A 22,925-nucleotide genomic window follows, 5' to 3' on the forward strand; every position below is an offset into this window, starting at 1 on the left:
TGTCTATATGTGTCAGCCCTGAGATAGTCTGGCAACCCCCGCCCAGTGACAGCTGGGATAGGGTCCAGCCTCCCCCCCGTGACCCATACAAGGACAAGCAGTTACGGACAATGAATTAATGATTAATAAAATATTGGCCAGGCACTACAGTTAATATTTGCAGAGTTTATTTTCGTGTTTTATATATTATATTTGCTGATTTGATCATTTATATTTCTATGATATTTTATTTATTTTTATTACAAAAATGACATTTATTTGTTTATGTACATTTATTTCTGTTATTTACTTTATTTATGTATATTTCTATAACTTATTAATTTATATTTCTATTGGATTTTATGAATTTATTTATATTCCAACTTGTTTTTTTTGTTTATTTACATTTATTTCCATATTATTAATCGATTTTGACATTAATCTTTAGATGTAACCATTCCCAAACCATGTGCAAGAAAAAAAATCGTTTTTATTTTTAAGCCCCAATTCTCTGGTTTTAACACGAACAATACAAGAGATGATCCTTTATTCAATTAATATGTTGATGTTGTCAGATTTAAAGTTATACAACTGGTCCAGCAAAGCCTGTTTCAGACATGCAGCTCGTTAAGTAAATGCAACACCAATTTTTTTTGTTTGAAAATAATTTAATATTCTAATAATATATGAAAAATATAATGTCACAGAGTGTCTTGATGGTAAAAAAATTAAAGATATCTATATGATTTTATTACTGAGATTATTATTTTTAATATATAGATTTTGTTAAATGACTTCAATATTGAACATTTATATTATACTTTTTTAAAATATTTTTTTAAACATTAATACATTTAGTGTGAAATACCAAAAACAAACATGTGCAGGCTGTCCACTTTTACAGCCTCCCCTCCAGAGATGGCTGTTGATATTATTATTATTTATTTAAATTATTTATATTTTTTTAATTATAGTATCCTTCAGTTCAAGTAACTTGGTGGCATAAAAACGCTCTGTCTATCTGCAGGCACATAAACGTGTCTGGACAGATAAATGGGAGTAATGGAAATAATGAGAAAGAAAAGTGTTGGAGGGAGAGAAATAAGAAGCATGAAAACAATGGAGGGCAGACTGTGCAGAGAGAGAAAGCGTTTGTGTTGATGAGGGAGGGCGAAAAAGACAGAGCCAGTAGCAGGGTGGGGGGAGGACGCACCCTGCTGTTCATCAAGAGTCATGGATCCCAGCTGTTTGTTTACCACAGACGAGGGAGAATCTGGAACACAAATGAGACCGACTAAAAATCGGACACAGAGGTCACACCTAAGAGCTCAACACAGTCAAGACGCACGAGAAAAAAACACATAAAAAACTTCTAAGTCATGTTAAAAAAATTAACAAGGTCCAAGGCCAAGCAGAAGGAGCTGAAAAATCAGCCAAAGGAGAAAAAAAAGCTTCATCTGATAGTTTCACTTCCACTGTTTGTGCAAAATGAGTATCAGAGATTAGTAAGTCTGAATGAAAACAGGAACATGACAAGTCCACGTTCATGCTTATGACATGTCCTGCTTATAAATAGTTAATTCCTGCAATGTTACAATAACCATCGAGCTCAGCGCAAGACATCATAATGAGAAATAAAAACATTATAATTACACTTTTTTTGCTTTTAAAAAACCTCTGAACAATCCCTATATCTCCAACATATTTTTAAATATGAAATTAGTGACAACATTTTTGACAAACAAAGGCCCCGATTCTCATCTAGTCATCAGTGCAGCCTGATTTTACCAGAAAAACAAGCAATGACCCTTTATTCAATTAATGCCTAGTTGGTGTCAGACTGAGAGTTTAACAACTCATTCAGTAAAGCCCCTTTCAGACATGCAGCTTGTTATGTGACTGCGTTTCACTCTCATGTTTCAATAAAATACAAAGTCCCTTTGACGTTAAAATTATAACGGCAATCTTATCAAGAAAAACCCTATGGAAGCCAAATGCTGCCATAACTGTTGTGGGTTTTTTTTATTGCCTATAATGTGAGATTACGAGTTTATGATTTTGTTGTCTTCAGAAAACAAGCTAGTTAACCCTTTATAACAAGAAAAAAAAAACTTGTTTCCTCTTTTTTAAACGTTTATCAGGAATCAGAAGTGCCAGCATGCTTATATGTCAGATTTTCTCATGATAAATTATCTTGAGAAAATCTGCTGTTTGTGTGGGTCCAGAAAGGAGATATTTAACAAATTAATGTCTTGATGAAACAAAGTAATTAATTGAAAGGTAATTAATTACCTGGTGCAGACAAGATAACTTGTTCCCACCAGATAATTAACTTGTGTGCATTAAAAAAAAAACATATATAGTGGGAGTGCAGGAATGACGAGACGAAGACACTGAGTCGAGTCAAGTCCGTTTACTCTCACTTCAAAACAGCAACAACAAAAGCTCAGGACAAAGTCACAGTAAATGAGCCGCTAACGCTAGTCTGCACCAACAACAACCCTGAAACTGCATTTCCCAGAATCCCCATCTCTCAACTTTGACCTCTGCTTCTTACAGGGCCAGCAGTCTCTGGTGAATGTCTCTGTAACATCCTATAATGTGGGTCACCACAATATCACCTTTAGTTTTTGAGAATCGACATAAATTAACCCATTTTCTAAAGACAGCTAAATAACTTATGGCCGTGCTTGGCTCACATACAAAACCCTTTTATGTCTGAATTTTTTAATTGAATATTACGTTAACATAAAGGCTGTAGAAGCACAGGGTTAAAATTCACTGAGAGCGATTAAATGCATGTCTGGCCTGCACTAAGAGGACGGTAAAAAATTTCTAATTTATTTACCATCTTCAGTTCACAAAAATCACTGTATATATACTACTTTTACAATAAAAAAGGCAACATATTATGAAAAATCTTGTGTTTTTCAACATAAATGTGTCCTTGATGTGGTTGGAGACTCACAAAGGGATAAGAAAAAAATCTTCTCTCTTTTCCTCCTGAGATTTTTCTTATGTCAGGTCATTCTATAAAAATGATTTTCACCTTTCAGATGAAGGAAAAAAAAACTTGGTATAACCATAATAATCACTAGACGACTTGGATGAATAAATTCCCATCCAGCAAAATATGCCTTACACACAACATGTAAAAGTAATAGGAATTAAATTAGAGTCCTAAATTAACACCTTGACATTAGTAAAGAGCTGCAGCTGAATTCAGCCCTCTAATAACTGAGAAAACATACGAGTGGATTCATGTTGAGAAAATATTATGTAACTCTAAAATAAGTTTGAGAAACCATCACTGATGCAGCCTGAGAGAAAACCAAGGATACTAATACTGAATCTCTTTCTGTACAAGTACCTGCAGTACATCTGAGTTACAAAAAGACTTAGCCGGCTGCAGTACTAACCAGTGAGATCGTTCCATGTCTGAAAAGGGCTTTAGTTATGATTCCCAAGTTTGATCGATGCCTTGTCCACATGCACATGGGTATTTTTGAAAATTGGGTTTATCTTCCTCGATTATCAAAAATAATTCTGTCCACACAAGCACAATTAAAAAAAAAAATACTAAAAACACCACTGAGGTTCTGTCAAGAAAATGGCAAACTAACAGGTGGCGATATAACCCTGAAGTAATATTTGGATAAGTAGGTCGAGCTGTGGAGAGCGAGGGATGGATCTGACTCACAGACTGCAGCTGCGCTTTGCAGACAGCACGGCACTCAAGCAGCCCCGCCCTTACATTTGCCCAATATACTTCAGGCTTTATTAAAATAATGGGGGAGAGGTAAAAAGAAAAATCACCCATTGTAAAGTTGCCATTATTGCTGAAAATACCTTTAGAGACACAAACCTTTTTTTGTAAGTTGTGCATTTTAACATGGCGATCTGACTCTGTTTTGGAGCCAGTCTCAAGTGGCCATTAGAGGAACTGCAGTTTTTGGCACTTTTGCATTGGCTTCATTTCTCAGCATTGGTGGTTGCTGCCTGGTGATGCCTCACAAAAGACAAAAACTTTGCCCAAAACTTCCCTATCTATGCACCTTCAAAACATTTCCTGAAAATCACCCTGGAAGGTTTATAAATGGTCCCTTTTAGTGACGTAATACACAACTTTTTAGTGGACAAAAGGCCAAAACAGAAAGAAACAAATACCCGTGTACTTGTGGACTAAGTCTGAGATCAAACCAAACTGAATCAAGCCCGACAGTCCAGACAGCTGATCAGCGTGAATCAGTACAACATAAGTAAAAAACCACATCAGCCATGAGGACGCCATTGCAGAGCTTCATACCAGCTGGTGCCACTCGGGTGAAAACTCAAGCAACAAGTGGAGCGATGGAGTGAGAGCGTTAGTGAGTGAAGGGCCGAGCAAACAGTGGAGAGGCGACACAGTGACGGCTGCAGAGGTTAATAAGCACAAGGTGCATTATTGGGGAATGGAAAGAGGATCACTGTGAGATTAGTGGTCAGTTCTAGCAAGGCCGGGTCTTTCTGGAGCCTGACTGTCTCTACAAACATGTCTGCCTGGAGGGGAGGATGGCAGGGGAGGGGGTCCAGGCGAACAGCCTGCATGGAGGGGAGGTGGGGGGAGCTCGGAGGGGAGGGTAACCTGTACGGGGTTGCGTCTCAGCAGCAGCAGCAGAAGTAGCAGCTCTTTGTGACTGTCTCTCAGGGGCTGCAGAGGAAGAAGAGGAAGAAGAACGACCCTGTCCTGGTGGGTCGGCCAGCCGAAGTAACCTCTGCAAACGCCTACACACTAAACTTATGGGCAGCCGATGAGGACCGTACTCTGACAGAGAGGCAGAGGAAGAGAGGGAGAGTGGATGCACGATTAGAAGACTGAGGGGAGGATGTGAGGAGAGGGAAGGGAGCAGAGGAACATAAATGAGGAGAAGGATAACAAGATGCTGAAGGAAAAGAGAGTGACGTGAGGCTGCTGCTTGAGTGGAGTGGCTCCAACAAAAACACACACACACAAACACACACACACACACAACACATACACACACACACACAGTTCATCTAAGGATATCTCCTCACATGTGAATTGCTGGATTTGTGTCAAACACAACAGTTGTTTACGTTGTCCTCTTACCTGACAGAGCGGGCTCTGAGGTGGGGGTGGGTGTCGGCGTCGGCGTCCCGGTCGTGTCAGTCTGACTCCTCTGCTCTGAGTCAGGCGAGGAGGTGAGGGGGGAGGAGGAAGGAACTGAGCTCTCTACTGATGAGGAGCTGGAAGGAGGAGGTGCTGTGACTGTTGATGACGACCCTGAGGAGGAAGAGGAAGTGGATTTAGGTATGGCTGCAGCAGCGGCGGCGTCAGGACCGGCAGGTACCTCCGGGGGGTTTGACCCCGTGGGCCTCTCGGGGGCGCTGGACTCCAGACTGGAGCCTCCTGCAGGAGCAGCTGGAGCACTAGGCCCCCCCTCTGGACGGACAGCTGTTCCTGAAACAAAAAAGGAAAAAACATTTTACAATCTTCAAGATGAACTGAAACTCCCAAAATGTAACTCTAAAATCAACCTGCATGGTTAAATATTGATCATTTATGCAAAGTTTCACTCAGCATCTGTTTCGTTGACATATTAAATAACAAGAATGTGATCTTAAATTTTGGGATCCATAGTTCACCTGCGTTTATCTCTTCTATTAGGAATTCTGAAACACCTAAAGCTCTCTTGTTATCTAACATCAAGCATTAGCCTATACAATGTTAAACACATATCAGTAACATTACAAAATACATAAACAGACAAAAACCACAATGTTTTTACATCCCTCAACTGCTTTTTTTGCACTGTTTATTGGATTTATTGTGAGAAATCTGAACCAAAATGTTCAGATTTATGTTAACAGTTTGCATTTTTATGGATTTTATCTTTATCTATTAGATTTTATTTGCAAAAAAAAGTATCTAGCATGAGATAATGCCACATAGCACAGCATTTACAGTCTGCTAATTTACAGTTACTCTCCCTAGACAAGCTTTTAAAATAAACAAAACTCATGAAATACACTAATTATTCAAAAACAGTGGTATATAATGATCATCATGCCAAGAAACATGCTAAGAAGAACAAACACAAACACACACATAGAGGCAATTTAAGGAGTTTTACATCTTTGGACAAGTCAAGATATAATGTGTAAAAAAACGTAAAGAGTGTGTGTTAACAGTGTTTTTAAGAGGAAGCACCAGTTAACGCCTCACCTCGGGGTCGTGTCTGAGGTCGAGTTCCTCTGCTGCTCTGAGCCTCGCTGGCCTCCTCAAACCAGCGGGACAACATGTCCGACATCCTCTGCATCAGAGACACGTTCGGACTCTGCTCTCCTGCAGGAGCACAGCAGAAAACGCTTTTTACAACACTGGATTAAATTAAAGCCAACATGAGAATGTCTGATATGACCTACAAGATTTGAATAAGATAGTTCAAAAGATTGTTGTTTGTCACACAGGGACAATTTTACCAAACAATAACTAAGAGGGAAAAAGTGGAACAAAAGTGTGTGTGATATGCAGTTGTTGTGACACTGACACTGAAGTGGAGCACTGGCATGGTTTTCTGTGAAGGAACAAACTACTTTATGAGGCAACATCGCTTGTAACTGCTCATGTATTTAAGTTGAAGAGTTGAACAGTAAAGTCTATGGCCCAGCGATGAAACTTGAATTTGAATCTGAATTTGCAGAGAGGGTAGTAATGCAACGGCCTCACTTAAACTCACTTCTGTGTGAAGCAGCGTACTGTTCTGTTAGTTTTTAATTATTTTTTGGCTCTTGCTTTTATTAGAGATAGGACAGTTTGGCAAGGACACACAACCTCTGTGCATGGGGCGGCTGCTCTACCAGGTGAGCAACTGGGCACCCTATGTAGTGTTTTTTGTTGTCTGGTCTCCACTAGCCTTGCAAGTAAACTATTACTACCGCTGAACAAATAAAGAACTCGGTGACTACAGACGATAACTGATGTCTCACAGGATAACTGTTTGGATTTCAGGGAAGTGAGATCCAAAAACACACTTTAATTTACAGCTTATTGCCATAGTTGCTGCCAAAGAGAACAAAACGGATATCTTGGGGATTGTAACGTTAATGTTAAATGTAAATAAAGAGAAATTTTACATACAGAATAGACATATCCTCGCAAACCAAACGTTCATTATTTTCATTTTGTTCATAAATTAGTTCTATTGGTCCCCCTCTACATCTGTGTGTGTGGGTTTTACCAATCTGAACAAATGAAATGTATTTAAATATGCTTGTGACTAAACCTCCTATGTTCACTGGATCCTTTTTTTTTTTTTTTTAAACAGCGTTTTTTTTTAAATTCTTGAAAAACAGCAATTTTGGACATAGGAGGTTTATGCCCGACTGTCTTGGCCAATACATTTGCAAAGGAGATCTTATATGTTACTGAGGCTTTTCATTGTTTAATAAATTTGAAATTAAACTAAACATATATCAAGGTAAAAAATCTAAAAGGTCTGGCTGGCAAAAATCTAAATTTCAGGGGTGGACGGGGAATGGGGGGAACGTTTGGGAAACTGTCCCAGAAGCCGGATCTGTAATTTGAGACCTCTTGCTTTAAACTCAACAAGCAGAACCACATACATGTCAGTATCTGTGCTGACTGCTCTGATCTTACCGTCTCTCTCCCTCTCACTCTCGGGGCGAGCTCGGGGTCCAGTGTCGGACCAGTCACCTCGTAGACGGAGGCGCTTCACTGGAGGCTGCCTCAGCTGTGGAAACACACACACACGCACACAGGGAAAGATTAGCAGTTTGTCAGTCAAAGCATGGTCAAAAATAGCTCCGCTGCCAAAGCAAAACACTGCTCGTCTCTGTCAGTGTCCTCTTTAATGCACCCCCTCCTTTCTGGCTGCTCCACTGAAGTTGCCTCCACTCTCCAGTCCTCTGGCGCTCTTTGCAGGGCAACAGGCTGAGAGCCAGGAATAGAAAAAGGGGGTCTTAGTGCAGGGACTATCAACTGCTTTACTCAGGAAACATCGTCAGGTCTGGTTATGGGCTGGCGGAGGTGAAAAGGAGCAGCGGCTGACAGAGATAGTAGAATAAATCATAGAGCAAGAAATGAGGTTACAGGTGGAGAAAAGGTAGACGTAATGGGCATTTGCTTGGCTGTCCACTCTACCTCAGCCTGAACTATTTTGGAGGATGGAGGAACACTGCCTGCGTCGGTCGCTGTATTTGGAAAGGAATGTGTGTGGTGGTTTCATCCCGACACAGCTGAACTCACCACGAGGCTTTCAAACACTGGCACCATGATCCAGCACATTCAGACACACGTCAAGACCAGAGTACCACAGTAAACACTTCAGACGACATGCTCACTCAAACAGAAACATTTAAGAAACACACGTAAGAGGAACACATTAAAAAATTATCTTAGATTTTGTTTTTTTTTAATCAATAATCCTTTATGCCTTTTTTCCTTCATCACGGTGTTTCTTCCCCGCTCCCCTTTTCTTCGGGGTCATTTGCTCCACTCACTGCTGCATCAGCCAGTGCAGATTTAGCACGGATGTCTGCAGAGCTCTTAGAGAAGCTGACAGCCACAACAAGGTCTCTTGTTGCGTTTGTTTACAATAATCATCCCTTTCACTGCCTACATGGGAGACACTGCTTGGCCACATGCGCTTATGTTTATTTTCCACAAGTAGCACCAACTGGGCACAGCCTTAGAAGATGTAAACTACACCGAATTCACCCATTTTAAGGGATAGTTTGGATATTTTGAAGTGGGGTTGTATGGGGTACTTATGAGACACATTAGGTGTTGGCTGACACACCCTCAGTTTTGTGTGTTGTTGTGGGAGGCGTCAGCAACTAAATATATTCAAGCCACTTACTAGGGATCGACCAATACTGATTTTTCAGGGCCAATACTGATACCAATATTAGTACTTAATGAAACAGTATAAAATACAAATATGCCAGAGTTAGCAGGATTGCTAATGTATATAGTGTTTATTAAAACTGATATTGAATGTTTTAATTGGGGGTTGACAGATTATCGGCCTTGCCGATTATCTTTATTTTAATGGCCGCTGATAAAGAATTATTTAATGAAAAAGGAAAGGCAGTCTGCATTACGTGCAAAGAAAGAGTCAGCATGGGAGGAACTTTTACTTTGTAAAACCTCAGAGAGCTATTTTTATTCTTTCATTTCCTAATTTAAGCTTCACTGAACCTTGTGAAGAAAAGTTGCTGGGAACTTGCTGTACATGATGCTGAAAATTTCAGTTTTGATTAATCATTTGCTAAAGGCATTTAAACACAGAGTGTTGGAGTTTGTTAAATTCCAAAATTCAAAAGTTTGATTTTTATTGTAAATTCATATCAGCTCCAAATATCAGTTAGCAGTCTCATTAAGTACTAATAATCTGTATCGGTATCAGCCCTGAAAAAACAACATCGGTCAACCTCTAATTCATTCAGTTGTTGTTGAGTTACTTTGCTGAAAATTTCAAAAGTGAACGTCATGATTTGACAGATTTCAATGAGATTTATCCTCTTGGGACAATGAATATATGTGGAAAAATTTACAGGAATCCATCGAATAGTTAAAAAAAACTCACTCTGGACCAAAGCAGTGGACAGACAGACGTTACCATCCAGAGCCACGATGTCACATTAGCGTAACTACAAATATTTACTTCCTAACAGGACTTGTGATGGGATGAGAGCTGCGTGTCTCGAGTCATCCTGTGCACTCACCTCCTCCCTCCTCTCCTCGGACGGGCCCTTCAGCTCTCGGGCCTGGTCGTCTTTGGGATCGAACAGGTAGATGTAATCGGAGGAGTAACTGACCAGCACCTCCTGACCGTCCTCGCTGTAGCAGAGAGACGTCACGCGACAGGACTTGTTGGACAGGTGAGTGGGGACGAACCTAACGCACATACCCGTCGTCCCCCGGCCCATGTAGTTACCTGCGGATGAGACAGAAAGACCCTGAACGTCTGGATGAGGAGACGGGAGATACAGGGTGGCTCTGGTAGATCCTCAGACTCTCTGCTGCTCACTGCACCGAAAACTATGTTTTGGATCCAAAATGTGAAATTTGTTGCCTCTGAATCTGAGGACAGCAGCATCAATCTATATCTTTATGATCTTGTTAAAAAAAATCATATTTTTAGCCTTGCTGTTAATCTGATACCATAACTCAACTGCCATTGTACATTTCTGCTCATTTTGACCAAAAATGTTTGTTTAAAGAAACTCACTATGAACAACTTAGTCAATAGTATTAATATAGTTAAAAGATATTTCCACTGACAAAAAAAGATGCTTCTGATCTGCTGCTGTGTCATAAACCAAGCAGCATTTAGTCTTTGTCACATATTTGCATAAAAACTCTCAGAAAATGTGAGGTCTGCTCCAACTCTAAAACTCTATTTGCCTTTTATTAAATAAAACACTAAATTATAACTGTAGCTACACTGTCATTTGTATTGTCCTTTTAAATGTGTATTCAAATTATTACATTTTCGACATTTTTATCCTCTTAGCCGACTGAAACCTTTGTGAAGTTTCAAACCACATTTTATTGAATTTTATTTATTTTATTTATACATCCCTAAGTTTAAGAAAGGTCATAAAAACATTGAAATATCACAAGGGTTTTACATAAAGAGAAAAAAACACTACGCCTTTAATGTATTTTTATGACTAATGCAAAGCACATTAAAATACCTTCTCTTTTTTCTTTTGTTTTCATTCTGAGTAGAAATATAATTTTATGTTGGACGGATGCTCTATAAATAAAGTTTGTGATGTGTTCAAGTTCTCAGGAGCTTTTAAGCAGAAAAGGATAAAATCATATTCATGTAAACGTCCAACAAGAGATACACAGGAGCAAACACGGCACCGCAGAATGAGACTACAACCCAGAGAGAAACCTCTAAAGCCTTCTTCGTAACTTCTATCTCTCAACTTCACTTATTAATAACAGCTAATTACTGCAAAGGCAGATTACAAAAACCAATCTGCCAAAAAAAATAAAGGTACATTGTAATATAAATGGCCTTTTTTTGCTACGTGAAGCTCATTTCTTCCTCTCAAGGACACCTGCATTGTCTTGAAACATAGAGGGAGCCAAAAACTCAATGTGAATGCTTTATAATAATATAAATATAGAGAAAGAAGAAGCTAAGTGAATGCTGTCGGCCTGCAGGACCTGCAGTTTACCTGTCGCTCTGGTGCCCAGCATGCGTCTGTCGTAGATCCGCACGGAGCTGTCAGAGCAGCCCACAGCCAGGTAGTACGGCACCAGAGGAGAAATGGATATCGAGGTCGCTGCCCTTCGACAGTTTATCAGGATATCCTGAAATCAAAGAAACACAATAAGAAAAAGTACTCAGAGGCCAAATAAAAAAGTTCATGAGCCTGACTCTGAAGTCAGCAACAACTGATGAGGCATTTTAAGAATCAGTTTTTACAGTAACATAAATCTGAGGGCAAACATTGCAGCAGTTTGATCTGGCTGTGCAATTAAGGAAAAAAACATTTTCACTGTTTTTGTTATTTTTCAGCTGTGGATGTCCCTTTCAGAGCTGCGACTATTTCAGTCAAAATAAATAAAATCTTTTTTTTTTGTTTTTTTTTTTAAGCAAGAAAGCCACATTTTTTGCTGGTTTCATGCTTTTTAAATGTGAGAATTTGATGTTTTTTTTTCTGTCATACATGATACTAAAGTGGATTTTTGAACTGCTGGTTGGGTAAAACATGAAAGACGTCAACTTTGGCTCAGGGGAATTACACAGAGCATGTTTCAGTATTTTCTGTCATTTAGCTATCAAAATGATTGATTTGAAAAAGAAAAAAAAAAACAATAGCCAGCTTAATCTAAAATAAAAATAATTATTAGTTGCAGCCCTTGTCCACTTGTTACATTAACAGGTTGTGGGGTAATTAAGCAGGAGGTAACAGAGTCCGGTAAAACTACTCTGACGGTCTTAAGGTCACATGCACTGATCTCAAACAGGAAACACGAGAAGATGCAACACAATCTAGAAGGAATGACTTCTCTCAGACACACACACGCACGCACGCACACACACGCGAGCTGTTTGTGAAGAGGATGGCTGCGAAGAGAAACTCATATCAGAAAAGTAAAAAAATTAAAGAAAAAAAAAACATAAATGAAATTGAAGGAGGTGGGAGAAACTTCACTGATTGAAATAGATATTTATAACGCTTTATAATCTGACCCACTGAATTCTACATGAGATTTTTTTATCGTCCACACTACTACGTATCAAACATTTGAAAAGAACTAAAAGTTAAGATTACTAACCTTAAAAAAAATAAACAAATAAATTATTGCCCATATCTGCCACAACAAAAAATGTCCACTAATTAACAACTAACCATATATTAGTGATACTAGGTGCTTTTGGACTGCAGAAACTTTTCATAGTTTTACCTCTAAGCTTCATTTTTCTCATATTCTCAACACAAAAACACAATCACAGTCTTTAGAACGCCATTCTAAGGGTCTTTTTTAGCTCCTGTAAGGCGTCTTCAGACTTAACAGTTCTGGGGACTCTCAGAGAGAAATTGCCACTAGGGAGAAGCAGCGCTGGCAACTGCCATTTCATTAAAAAAAAACTATTAGCCATGCAAACATCATACAACACAAAACACTAAAACAACAGCTGGTAACAAAATAAATGGAAGAAAATACAGACCAAAGGACCAAAAATGAAGCTGTTGGTTGACTATCCTGGTCTGTGTGACGATGATACGAGAGGCATTTGGTAAATTATATATATAACAAAAGAAGATGTGACCAACTATTTTTGAGATTATATAATGCATCATGTGTAAAAAATAATTAAAAAACAGATGTATTAAAGGCATTTTAATACCAATCAAGGTCTTTTTTTAGATGAATAACTAACATTTAAGCCTTTTTAAGGATCTGCAGGAACCTTGGATATTTAGTTTTCAGGGCCCCCCCCCCTGCACCCTCAGTGTCAATGCCTGACCATAAATCACCAGCTGAAAAGAGAAAAAAAAACATCCCGGCTGTCACCGTACATCTTTGCAGTCTTCTTTAGTGCAGCTCGTCTTTGTACGGAGGTCAAACCATCGCACCGTGCCGTCCTCCCCACACGACAGAAACGTGTAGGGGTCATTTGGTACCGTCATAATCTGACAAAACAGAAAGGGAGGCCGAGGTCAGGAGGCAGAAACCCTGAAGAAGAACGATGTGTAGCATACACTCGTCTCCAGTACCTCATAAGCTGTTCCATAATGGCAGGTGAACTGACACTGTCTGTTGTGCTCGGGACTCTTCTCTGTGTGCGTGTAGTAGATGATGCCGTCTCCGGAGCAGGAGATGATCTCCTGATCGTTGGTGTGGGGCATGAACTTAGCGCTGAAGATATTCGCCCGATGACCCGAACGTATGGACTTCTTGACCTGCAAAAGAGAAGCAAAATTACACGATGGCTGCTGGAAAGTAAACAAGGCTGCGCCAAAAGGCTTACTATAAAATATCAAGGTTGGAAGCTCTGAATGTCTGTCATCGTATTTTAGGACATTTTCATAACCCAATTAAAAAAAAAAAATCATTACAAAGTCAAGGTAACATGGCATGACTAACTGATATGTAAATTGTCATTTTGTGTATAATGCATTCCTTTAATAATTTTTTTAATTAATTAATTAATTTATTTATTTTTTAAATTTGACCCCATCACCCAAACTGTCATGCTAGTTGAGCTTCAAGTAATTACGTAATTATGTGCAATATTCTCTTTTATTTAAATAGCTTTTTACATTTATGCATATGTAGGTGATGAGCATGTATGTTTGAACTGGTGTGTTAGCATAAGTGTGTGTGTGTTGTTGTTTTTATTAACTTAATAGCTTTTTAACTTTTACTATTTATTTTAGTCCTTTATTCATAATTATATTTTATTGAGCTCTTCTAGGGTAGTACAACTAAATTCGACTGTAAAATGACAATAAAGGTTTTCTAATTCTAAATGGCAAATTCTGCTGTAAAAAAAAATCAGTTTCATCTGCTTTTTGTTCATAGACAAAATATAATTTACCCCCCTTTGTTGTTCTTCAGTCAATACAGTCAGAGATTTTCAGTGTGCATATATGGTGTCACTTTATTGATCAGGACCTACCTTTTTGTTGTACGGGTTGGAGATAACCAAAAAGGTGTCGTCTGACCCCGACAGGAGATATTCACCTGTGTCGTTCCAGGATATAGTATTAACCTGCAGAGAGAGATAATAACTCGGATCATGAGAACAGATATTTACTTTATTAGTGCTAAAAGGATTAGTTGAATGAAAGAAATTTGAGCGACACCTATTATGACAAAACATTTACTGATTCCAGCCTCTCAGATGTAAGTATTTGCTGGTTACTTTCTTTTCTTCATTATAACAGTAAACAGATTTTTTTTTTTTTAAAAAAAAGAAAGAAAAAAGACATTACTAGTCATTAAAAGTCATTACTTTGTGCTCTGATAAGAGAAAATTATAATTTTTTTTCGATACATATTAAGTCTGTCAGCGTTAACATGTTAATTGCAGTGCAATTAAGGTCTGTAATTAAAGCTTAAAAAAAAATCCATGTTAATCGCCAGCTGAAAATTTGCTATTAATTGCACTTTTAAAAAATAATCATTTGACAGCTCTAATGCGTATTGACTGAACATTTAAAACAGCTTCAGATCTCATTTGAGCAGCACTGATACGCCAGCTGAGCTTTCTTGCTCTCTCTTGTTGTTTATGTTTCCAACAGTCATTCTGCTGTTCTCTACTACAAACCAAAAAAAGAAAAGCCTTTGTTATATTATAGCCTTGGTGTAACATTTATCTTTCAATAACAATTTCAGCCTTTATGCCTTCAATACTAATGTAGTATCAAAAATTTTATTACATTTAGACATTTTTCAGTGTATTGTATTCAAGTTAGAAATTACAGTATTGTGTAAGCAATTCTAGCTTTTATATATAAAAAAAAGGCAATGCAGTGCACTTCCCGTTTTGCAATGTTCAAAAAGCAATCGGTACCTTAATTAGATCACAAGAAAAAAAAAGGTTGGGAACAACTGGTCTAAGAGATAAATAAATAAATAAAAAAAACAATACAGAGATTAATTGATGGAAACAATTGTTAGTAATGGAGCAAAACTGATGAAAAGCCCCAATAAACTGAGCACTTTTAAAAACAGAAAATTTCAAAAAAAAATCTTTTTAGAGTGCAGGATGTGAAGTATATTCACATGCTAAGATGTTTGACAGCTATAATATTGCTTTAATCTTTAAAGTCCAATTAAAAATGATTTTCTTTAACATGCTCATTAATATTTAACAAAGCTTACCATCAAATCTTGGTCACACGTTTTAAATGAATCATAACCTATCCAAAAAGTAGAGCACAAAAACATTCAGCTTGTACTTTTCTATAACTCCTTGTGGATCAATATGTCATTAAAGCGTGTTTGTTGCAACTTCAGTGTTTCATTGTCACTCTTCATTTCCACAGATGCTGCAATCACCACATCCTGCAAACTGAACCCTACGCTCAGTCTTACAACTTGTTTTAAACAGTTTTCGATCGATTCTGATCATCTGAAGTAAAATGTTATCAGACCGTGGGGTGGAGTCCAGTGAATCTGTCTTGTGATGAAAGATTAACAGACAGATGGGGAGCAGCACATTCAAATGAGAGGATGAGGAGATGTCGAGTATCACTGAGCCTTTTTTTAAACACAGGTCTGAGTACGTTGTGTAACCATGTGGAGGCACCACAGGCCAAAAGCCTAACAGTCTTAATCACCTTCTGCTGGCACATTTTATCAGGTCTACATCTATGTTATATTGTCATGTGTCCTAAAACTCATATTTTTACTGTGTCGACTGGGAATAAACTGGAAATGTGTCATTCTTCAAAAACAGCATCAAGAAGTTGTGTTTCATAAGTGACACAACTACTTCCTTGTTTTCAGTAATTTTGCAATGACTGTTTCCCACTCATCAGCGCTGAAAACCTCATCCAAACTCTGGCATGGTTGAGGCGAGCTCTGACACCTATAGAACAATTCTCAAGGCCATCCACTTACTGAGAGGATGCAGCTTATAGTTGAGACGTGTTGCAGATTATTGAGAGCAACAACAGAAGAATGTGTGACATTTTCACACAGCCAATGTTGTTATATGGTGCATGGTGGTGATCTATTAGTATGCGAGTGGGGTGGGACATTTTTCTATTCGTTTGGTGTATTTCGTAAAAAAGAAAACCTTGAAAAAAAAATAATAAACATAATATTTTATTCATATAGCTCTTTTTAAAACACAAGGTTACAAAGCTCTTCAAATTTAGATAAATACACTCATAAAAATTAAAGTACACTTACAAACACATATGTAAATACATAAATACCCCCAGATGCAAATTCAAATATGTGAGAAAACTCCTGCTGAGAGTGAATATAAACAAGTCTGCCGGCCCGGACAACATTCCTGGACGTGTACTAAAAACCTGTGCTGATCAGCTGATTAATGTTATAACTGACATTTTTAACATCTCACTCTCACAAGAGACTGTTCCCCTGCCTCAAGACAGCTGTCATCGTTCTTGTGCCTAAAAAGTCTGCTGTGTCTAGTCTTAATGACCCTTAATGATGAAGTGCTTTGAGAAACTGGTTCTCCAGCACATCAAAGTCAACAACAAAGTCCCTGTCAGCCTGGACCCTCACCAGTATGCTTTCAGAACCAACAGATCCACAGAGGACACCATATCTACTGCTCCTCACTCACCTGGAGAATAAGAACAGCTACATCAGGATGCTGTTTGTTGACTTCAGCTCAGCATTCAACATAGTCTTAACACTCTTGGCTTCAGAACAACAATCTGCAACTGGATACTGGACTTCCTCACATGCAGACCCCAGAGAGTTAGGATTGGCAGTCACACCTCCTCTACATTAGTGCTAAACTCCGGAGCCCCCCAGGGCTGTGTGCTCAGCCCCCTCCTGTTCACACCGTACACCCATGACTGCACTTCCAGACATCAGGAGAACTTCATTGTGAAGTATGTGGACGACACCACCATCATCGGCCGTATTACAAACACAGATGAGAGTTTATACCGGGAGGAAATCAACAATCTTGCAGAGTGGTGCACAGAGAACAACCTACTGATCAACGTCAGTAAAACCAGTGACCTGATTGTTGATTTTATTAGGAAGAAGGAGGCAAAGACACACATCCCTGTCTACATCAGAGGAGCTGAGGTGGAGCAGGTGAACAGCTATAGGTTCCTTGGAATTACCATCAATGAGAAGCTATCATGGTTATCACACATCACCACCCAGATTATAAAAGCATGAAAAAATCACACATCACCACCCAGATTATAAAAGCACGGAAAAGGCTTTACTTCCTACAGAAACTTAGGAAGGCTACATTCCAGAGCAAGATCCTGGTAAACTTCTACAGAGGAGCAATAAAAAGCATCCTGACTGGAAACATCACAAACTGGCATGGTTTGTGCACGGCCCAGGACAGGAAGGCTCTACAGCCGGTGAGTAAAACTGCCCAGAACATCACTGGTTCCCATCTACAGAGCATCAGTGACCTCGGTGAAGTGAGGTGTCTGCACAGAGCCCAAAGGATACTGACAGACAGCAGCCAATCCAGCCAAAGTCTGTTCACCCTGCTGCCATCTGGAAAAAGATACAGAAGTATTCGCTGCCGAATAACCAGACAGAGAAGCTTCTTTCCCCAAGCTGTGAGATTCCTCAACTCCTCCTTCGACGCCAAAAAGATGTAGCAGGATTTAGGGCCAACTTTAATTTCATTTCTTCTTATACGACGTTTAAGAAAATTTACAATAAATCTACCTTGTACCTTGTATACATACATACATACATACATACATACATACACATATGGACTATACCTAGCCAACATTTTGCACTCAGGGGAAAAAATATTAAAAAGGCCAAACTATGCAAATGAGTTTTCAGGAGCTGCTTGAAGCAAAGCACAGATTCAGCACTTCTGGTTATATACAAAGGGAATACTGCTCCAGAGTTTGGAAGCGTATATTTGGGAGCATATTTGTATTTGGGAGCATATTTGTATGCCTCCACCAATCTTTCAAGCTGCAGTCATACATGTCTGTCCATTCTCACAAGAAACCATGACAGCTGACAATGATTTAAAAGTGGATGTTGCTGCAAAGACGCTAAAATGTGCTCCACACGTGTCCTTTCTCTGCAGCACTGAAGATCTACGCAATCGTCATCACTTTATCCTACCAGACATTTGTCTAATAATCATATTTATATATGAATTCTTGAGTTATAGCCAAACGAGTGTTTTGTGAGGTCACTGAGTCCAAATGGTCGTTTGTGCCAAATTGGAAAAAATTCCCTCCCTTCTTAAGATATCTCGTTCACGAGAATAAGACGGATATACAGATGCAAAACCCCAAAACATGATGCCTTCAGCCTCGGCTGTGCAGAGGCGTAAAAATAATATTGATGCACAAAGTAGTATATTTTTTTTCCTTTTTTAAAATTTAACAATCTGCACACAGTGCGGGTACAGAAAAAGTTATATGGCATAAGCCTCCAGTCACATGGTGGGTTCATTGCTGGAGAGAATGCTGTTATAGCCACAGTTTGTCAATTTTATTCTCATATTTTCATCTGTGCAGCCTTGAGTTGATTGTTTTTCTTTATAGCTTCAATAGTTTTGATACTATGTATCAAAAATACCAAAACTATAAATTTGTTACTATGTATCAAAAGCACTATGTATTTATTAAAAAAATATCGTATCGAAAAATATAAGTATCGATACTTATAACAACCTTAATGGCATGCACTCATTTTTTTCTTTTTTCAGTGGTGTAGTTTCTGTGATCTACAACTTCCTGGAGAAAAGATGCTACATCAACCACCCCTCTAATTCCAAACTAATATGGGCTATCATATCTTGAGTTGATCATATTGTTGATAATAGTCTATAAAGACTTAAAAGCAATGGCAAATGTCACACATATTACCAGAGCCCAAAGGGAAAAGTACAAATTTCTTTACAAAAAAAGTATACATGCAACAGAAAAAAGCAGGAAATCAGCACATTTTAAATTTTGTTAACAGATATTGTTTGGTGTAATTAATTCTATAAAAGACTTATATGTGAAATTAATAATCAAAACTATCTTTTTTTAAGAAAAAATACTAAATTACTTAATTGCCACAAACATTCCACAATATAAACAGAATATTTAAGCCTTTAACTAAATAAAACTATTAATATATTCATAACATGTAATAAAAATGTCCCTCATTCTTGTTAGTGCAGCAGTTGTGGTAAAGACGAGGCGGGTATTAAAGTGAAGCTCTCCTGTGGTTGTTGTGGTGTTTTGGACGGACTGACGTCTGGGCTGATAGTGTGACAGGACGTGTGACTGTTATGTCAGCTTCAGGTTTCTCAGAGGTATTAACCACCTGGCCTGAAGTCAAAGATCGGCTCTCTGTCAGACTTGAGGCTTCACTAACTGACTGAGGAAAAGAGGCACAATGTGGTGTTTTTCCACACAAGACAACACAAACTGTTATTTTTCTAGGACAGAAAAAGAACAAATAGATCAAAATTTGATGCACTTACGCAGCCATCGTGTACATTCAGAGTCCCTTCGAGCTTCAGTCTCTGGACAAATTCTCTTCTACCTGTAAAAAGAGACGAAAAACATCTTTTAAAAAAATGACAGGTCAACTAGCTTCATTTCTTATCCTATCGATTGAGAACCCAATTTATCATCAATCCACTGATCCCTCGACATTCACTCTGTCAAGTCAAGTCACATCTATTTATAGAGCACATTTAAAAATAACACACATTAACACACATTAAATAACAAATAATAAAATATCAAAGAAAATAAAAAATTAATAAAATATCAAATAAATAAAACAGAGACATGATCAAAGAAAAATGCAGGAAAAGATCAAATAAAAACCGTCATAAATAGTAGAAAGTCAGTAAAATCGATTAGAGAATACAATATCATGACACTAAAATATAGGCAGTATCAAGCACTGTGGTCGGCCACGTCATTATAATAATGTTTTAAAGGCTAAAGAAAAGAGATGGGCCTTAAGACACTTTTTAATTGTCTCAGTGGATGGGGAAGAAAGTTCAAAAGTTTGAAATCCTTTGAGTCAAACGCTTGACTGGTTAAATTCAGACATCTGAGTGGACTGCTCTATATTTCTGAGTGTTTTTCCTGCTTTTAGGGTTGTAGAAAGTCCTCTTCACTAATGGATGTTATTTTGTGTGAGGAGTTTGTTTTGTACATGGAGAACAAAACGCTGTAAAACCAGACTGACAACTAAAAGAGCAGAAAAAGACAAAGATTCTTCTGAGCAACAGTTCAAACATTTTCAAAATTTTAACATTTCAAATGTCAAGTTATGCCATGATGCCACTATGTTTTTAGATGAAAAAAAAATGAATTACTTTTTCTTTTTTTTTTTTATCATCACAGCCTGGGATCTGTCAGTGATTTGCAGCAACACTGAGCGTGACAGTGCACCAAGTGGAAATAGCATGTAATTTCTAAAAATATGGTTAACAAAAAATCATCAGGTGGAAAAATAGTAAAAATGACACCTAGAAATGACACAATGAATGTTTTTATGCTTTGATGGCTGTGGGATCAAAAATTGCAGCTGGAATTGGTTTCAATGCTGCATTTTTTTTGGACTTAACAGTACGAATGTAACAATTTAGTTTAAACCGTGTATTTTGGACATATTGCAGGAGCTGAGCTGGAAATTGCAAGATTAAACAAAAATACACATCCTTACCAAATGCATGAACACAGACCAAATGAACTAAATAAATAAAAAGAATAAATTAAAAAAGGGCATAAAATGCACCAAACAGTCCATGGGGGGTTAATAAAAGAAAGTGGAAGTTTAGAATGAATATATGTGCAGACTGAAGTAGAAACAAGTTCCTGTTTTACTGTCGAGTGCACAGTAATGCCAATAACAGGCTGCAATTAACAGGAAAAACTAGCAAATCTATTCTTCAGATCTCACAACAGAAATAGAGGGTTAGTTGGGGGAAGCAGCAGCACTGCAGACATATCAGCAGAAAAAACTATGACAACTGACAAATCAGCTCGAACCTTGTCACTCTAACCACCGATTACACTGCAGAGGGCCCAAAGAAAAGCAGGTTCCCAAAATATTTGGTGCCCACTTGCACTGTTGTGTTTCAATAATAACTGAGTGTCACTTGTACTTTTCTAATCTGGAAAGTTATTTGGGGGTAAAATGGTTCAAACAGTATTCTCCACTGCAGGGACATCGACTAAATGTCTGAATCATTTAATTGTTTTTCTTTTGGGGCCCAAACTATTTGAAATGTAAATAATAAATTGGTGTCTGAATTTCACTGATTTTATTTATTACTTTTTGATTTTATTACAGCCATTACTGAAGGAAATAATAAAAACAGCAATATAACAATTAATTCCCAACTTTTGTGTATATCCATCCATTTATCTAGTGTGTCTATCCATCCATCTATCCATCCATCCATCCATCCATCCATCCATCCATCTGCCCATCTTTGTACTTTGCTTCTCTCTAGTTAAGTGCATTAGTAGTTGTGTGGTTGGGTATAAAATACCACATTAAACATTTGGATTCAGTATTTCCGCATCATGTACTGTATTATTCATGCAGGGGAAGCCTTCCTTGCACCAACAGATAAAAAAGAGAAATTTTCCTGCAGCCATAAGAGAAGAACATAAATGCAGGGGAAATGGTCTGATTAGCGTGTACTTTTACACTTTTCTTTTGCTGTATCATGAAAGGAGGGAAAATATCTTCTCTGAAGGATGGTTCTTCGGAGAATTAAGTGACAATAAAGCAGCAGTATCTCAAAAGGCATTTCTATTTTGATTTCTGGATCATATACATGTTCATCTTTAAAGAGGCAGCTTCAGGATGAGATGATGTCTCACATATTTCAGTCGTAAATAAATCTTTTAGTTATTTCTCATCCTGAGTGACACTTTTCTCATCATTTTTAAAAACCCATGCCCCAAACTAACTCTGGACAGGTTCTGTGTTTCAGTCTGTTTCAACTGTAAAAGAGACTAAATTCAGTGTACTGAAAACAGTCAGTATTGCAGTTGTTTTCCCACAATGCTTAGCACAAAGGAAAGAGGAGTATATGCACTCGGCTGCTAAAAATGAAAACCACAAAATAATTGTTACATTTTTGGAAATAGGAAACTTTTTGCTGCCTCTTAACTTAACTTGACGTCCAACAGTGCGCTTATCTTTTTTAGTATAAATTGGTTAAGTATATTATCTTCTGAGGACTTCGGTGGCTGAGTGGTTAAAGCAGGCGCAACATAAATAAAGGCCTTGCTGCAGCGGTCGCGGGTTCAAATCCAGCTCATGGCCCTTTGCTGCATAATGCCCCATCTCTCTCTGCCTTTTATGCTATCAATCTGTCCTATCTAATAAAGGCAAAAATCTTAAAAAGGTATGTTGATATCTCTTTGTTTATGTTTTTTTGTGGGGGTTTTTTTTTATAGGCCAGGTTAAGCGTGAACACAGCCTCTGTACATGGGGCGCCCGTTCTACCAGGTGAGCTACCGAACGCTCCAAGTGTGGTGATTTCTTGTACACAAACAGCATACTGGGACGCAGCAGCAGAGACTGCCATGACAAAGCTCTGTAGCAGTTTCCTGAAACATGCACACATCATTAAATTTGCTAACTCATTGTATTTGTTTGCTGTGAGAGATAATCGAAGAATGAAGGAACTTCAGTCACTCAGTGTGGGAATGTAGTTTTTATATTTTGAAAAAGTAATAATCAAATGAGTCAGTGAGAAGTT

The 22,925-nt window shown here is 38.1% G+C and overlaps 1 protein-coding gene across 7 annotated transcripts in view; it reads right to left on the reverse strand.

The window, feature by feature from the left end:
• dcaf6 (ddb1 and cul4 associated factor 6) overlaps positions 1 to 22,925 on the reverse strand; it is a 58,395-nt gene that overhangs the window by 30,077 nt on the left and 5,393 nt on the right. For 3 of the 7 annotated variants that reach the window (XM_042494282.2, XM_042494284.2, XM_042494283.2), the window contains exons 2-12: positions 19,668 to 19,729; positions 14,157 to 14,249; positions 13,252 to 13,437; positions 13,054 to 13,167; positions 11,200 to 11,335; positions 9,730 to 9,941; positions 7,640 to 7,733; positions 6,206 to 6,325; positions 5,090 to 5,440; positions 4,604 to 4,783; positions 1,193 to 1,252 (exon numbers count right to left, since the gene is read on the reverse strand). In XM_042494282.2, the coding sequence (XP_042350216.1) occupies positions 1,193 to 1,252; positions 4,604 to 4,783; positions 5,090 to 5,440; positions 6,206 to 6,325; positions 7,640 to 7,733; positions 9,730 to 9,941; positions 11,200 to 11,335; positions 13,054 to 13,167; positions 13,252 to 13,437; positions 14,157 to 14,249; positions 19,668 to 19,729 (1,608 nt within the window). The remainder of the gene's footprint in view (positions 1 to 1,192; positions 1,253 to 4,603; positions 4,784 to 5,089; positions 5,441 to 6,205; positions 6,326 to 7,639; positions 7,734 to 9,729; positions 9,942 to 11,199; positions 11,336 to 13,053; positions 13,168 to 13,251; positions 13,438 to 14,156; positions 14,250 to 19,667; positions 19,730 to 22,925) is intronic. The other 4 variants (XM_042494286.2, XM_088083354.1, XM_042494285.2 and 1 more) reach the window with 3 other exon arrangements.

This window comes from Plectropomus leopardus, chromosome 10 (genome assembly GCF_026936395.1).
Source record: "Plectropomus leopardus strain MGB_pleo_1.0 chromosome 10, ASM2693639v1, whole genome shotgun sequence".
Taxonomy (NCBI): domain Eukaryota; kingdom Metazoa; phylum Chordata; class Actinopteri; order Perciformes; family Serranidae; genus Plectropomus; species Plectropomus leopardus.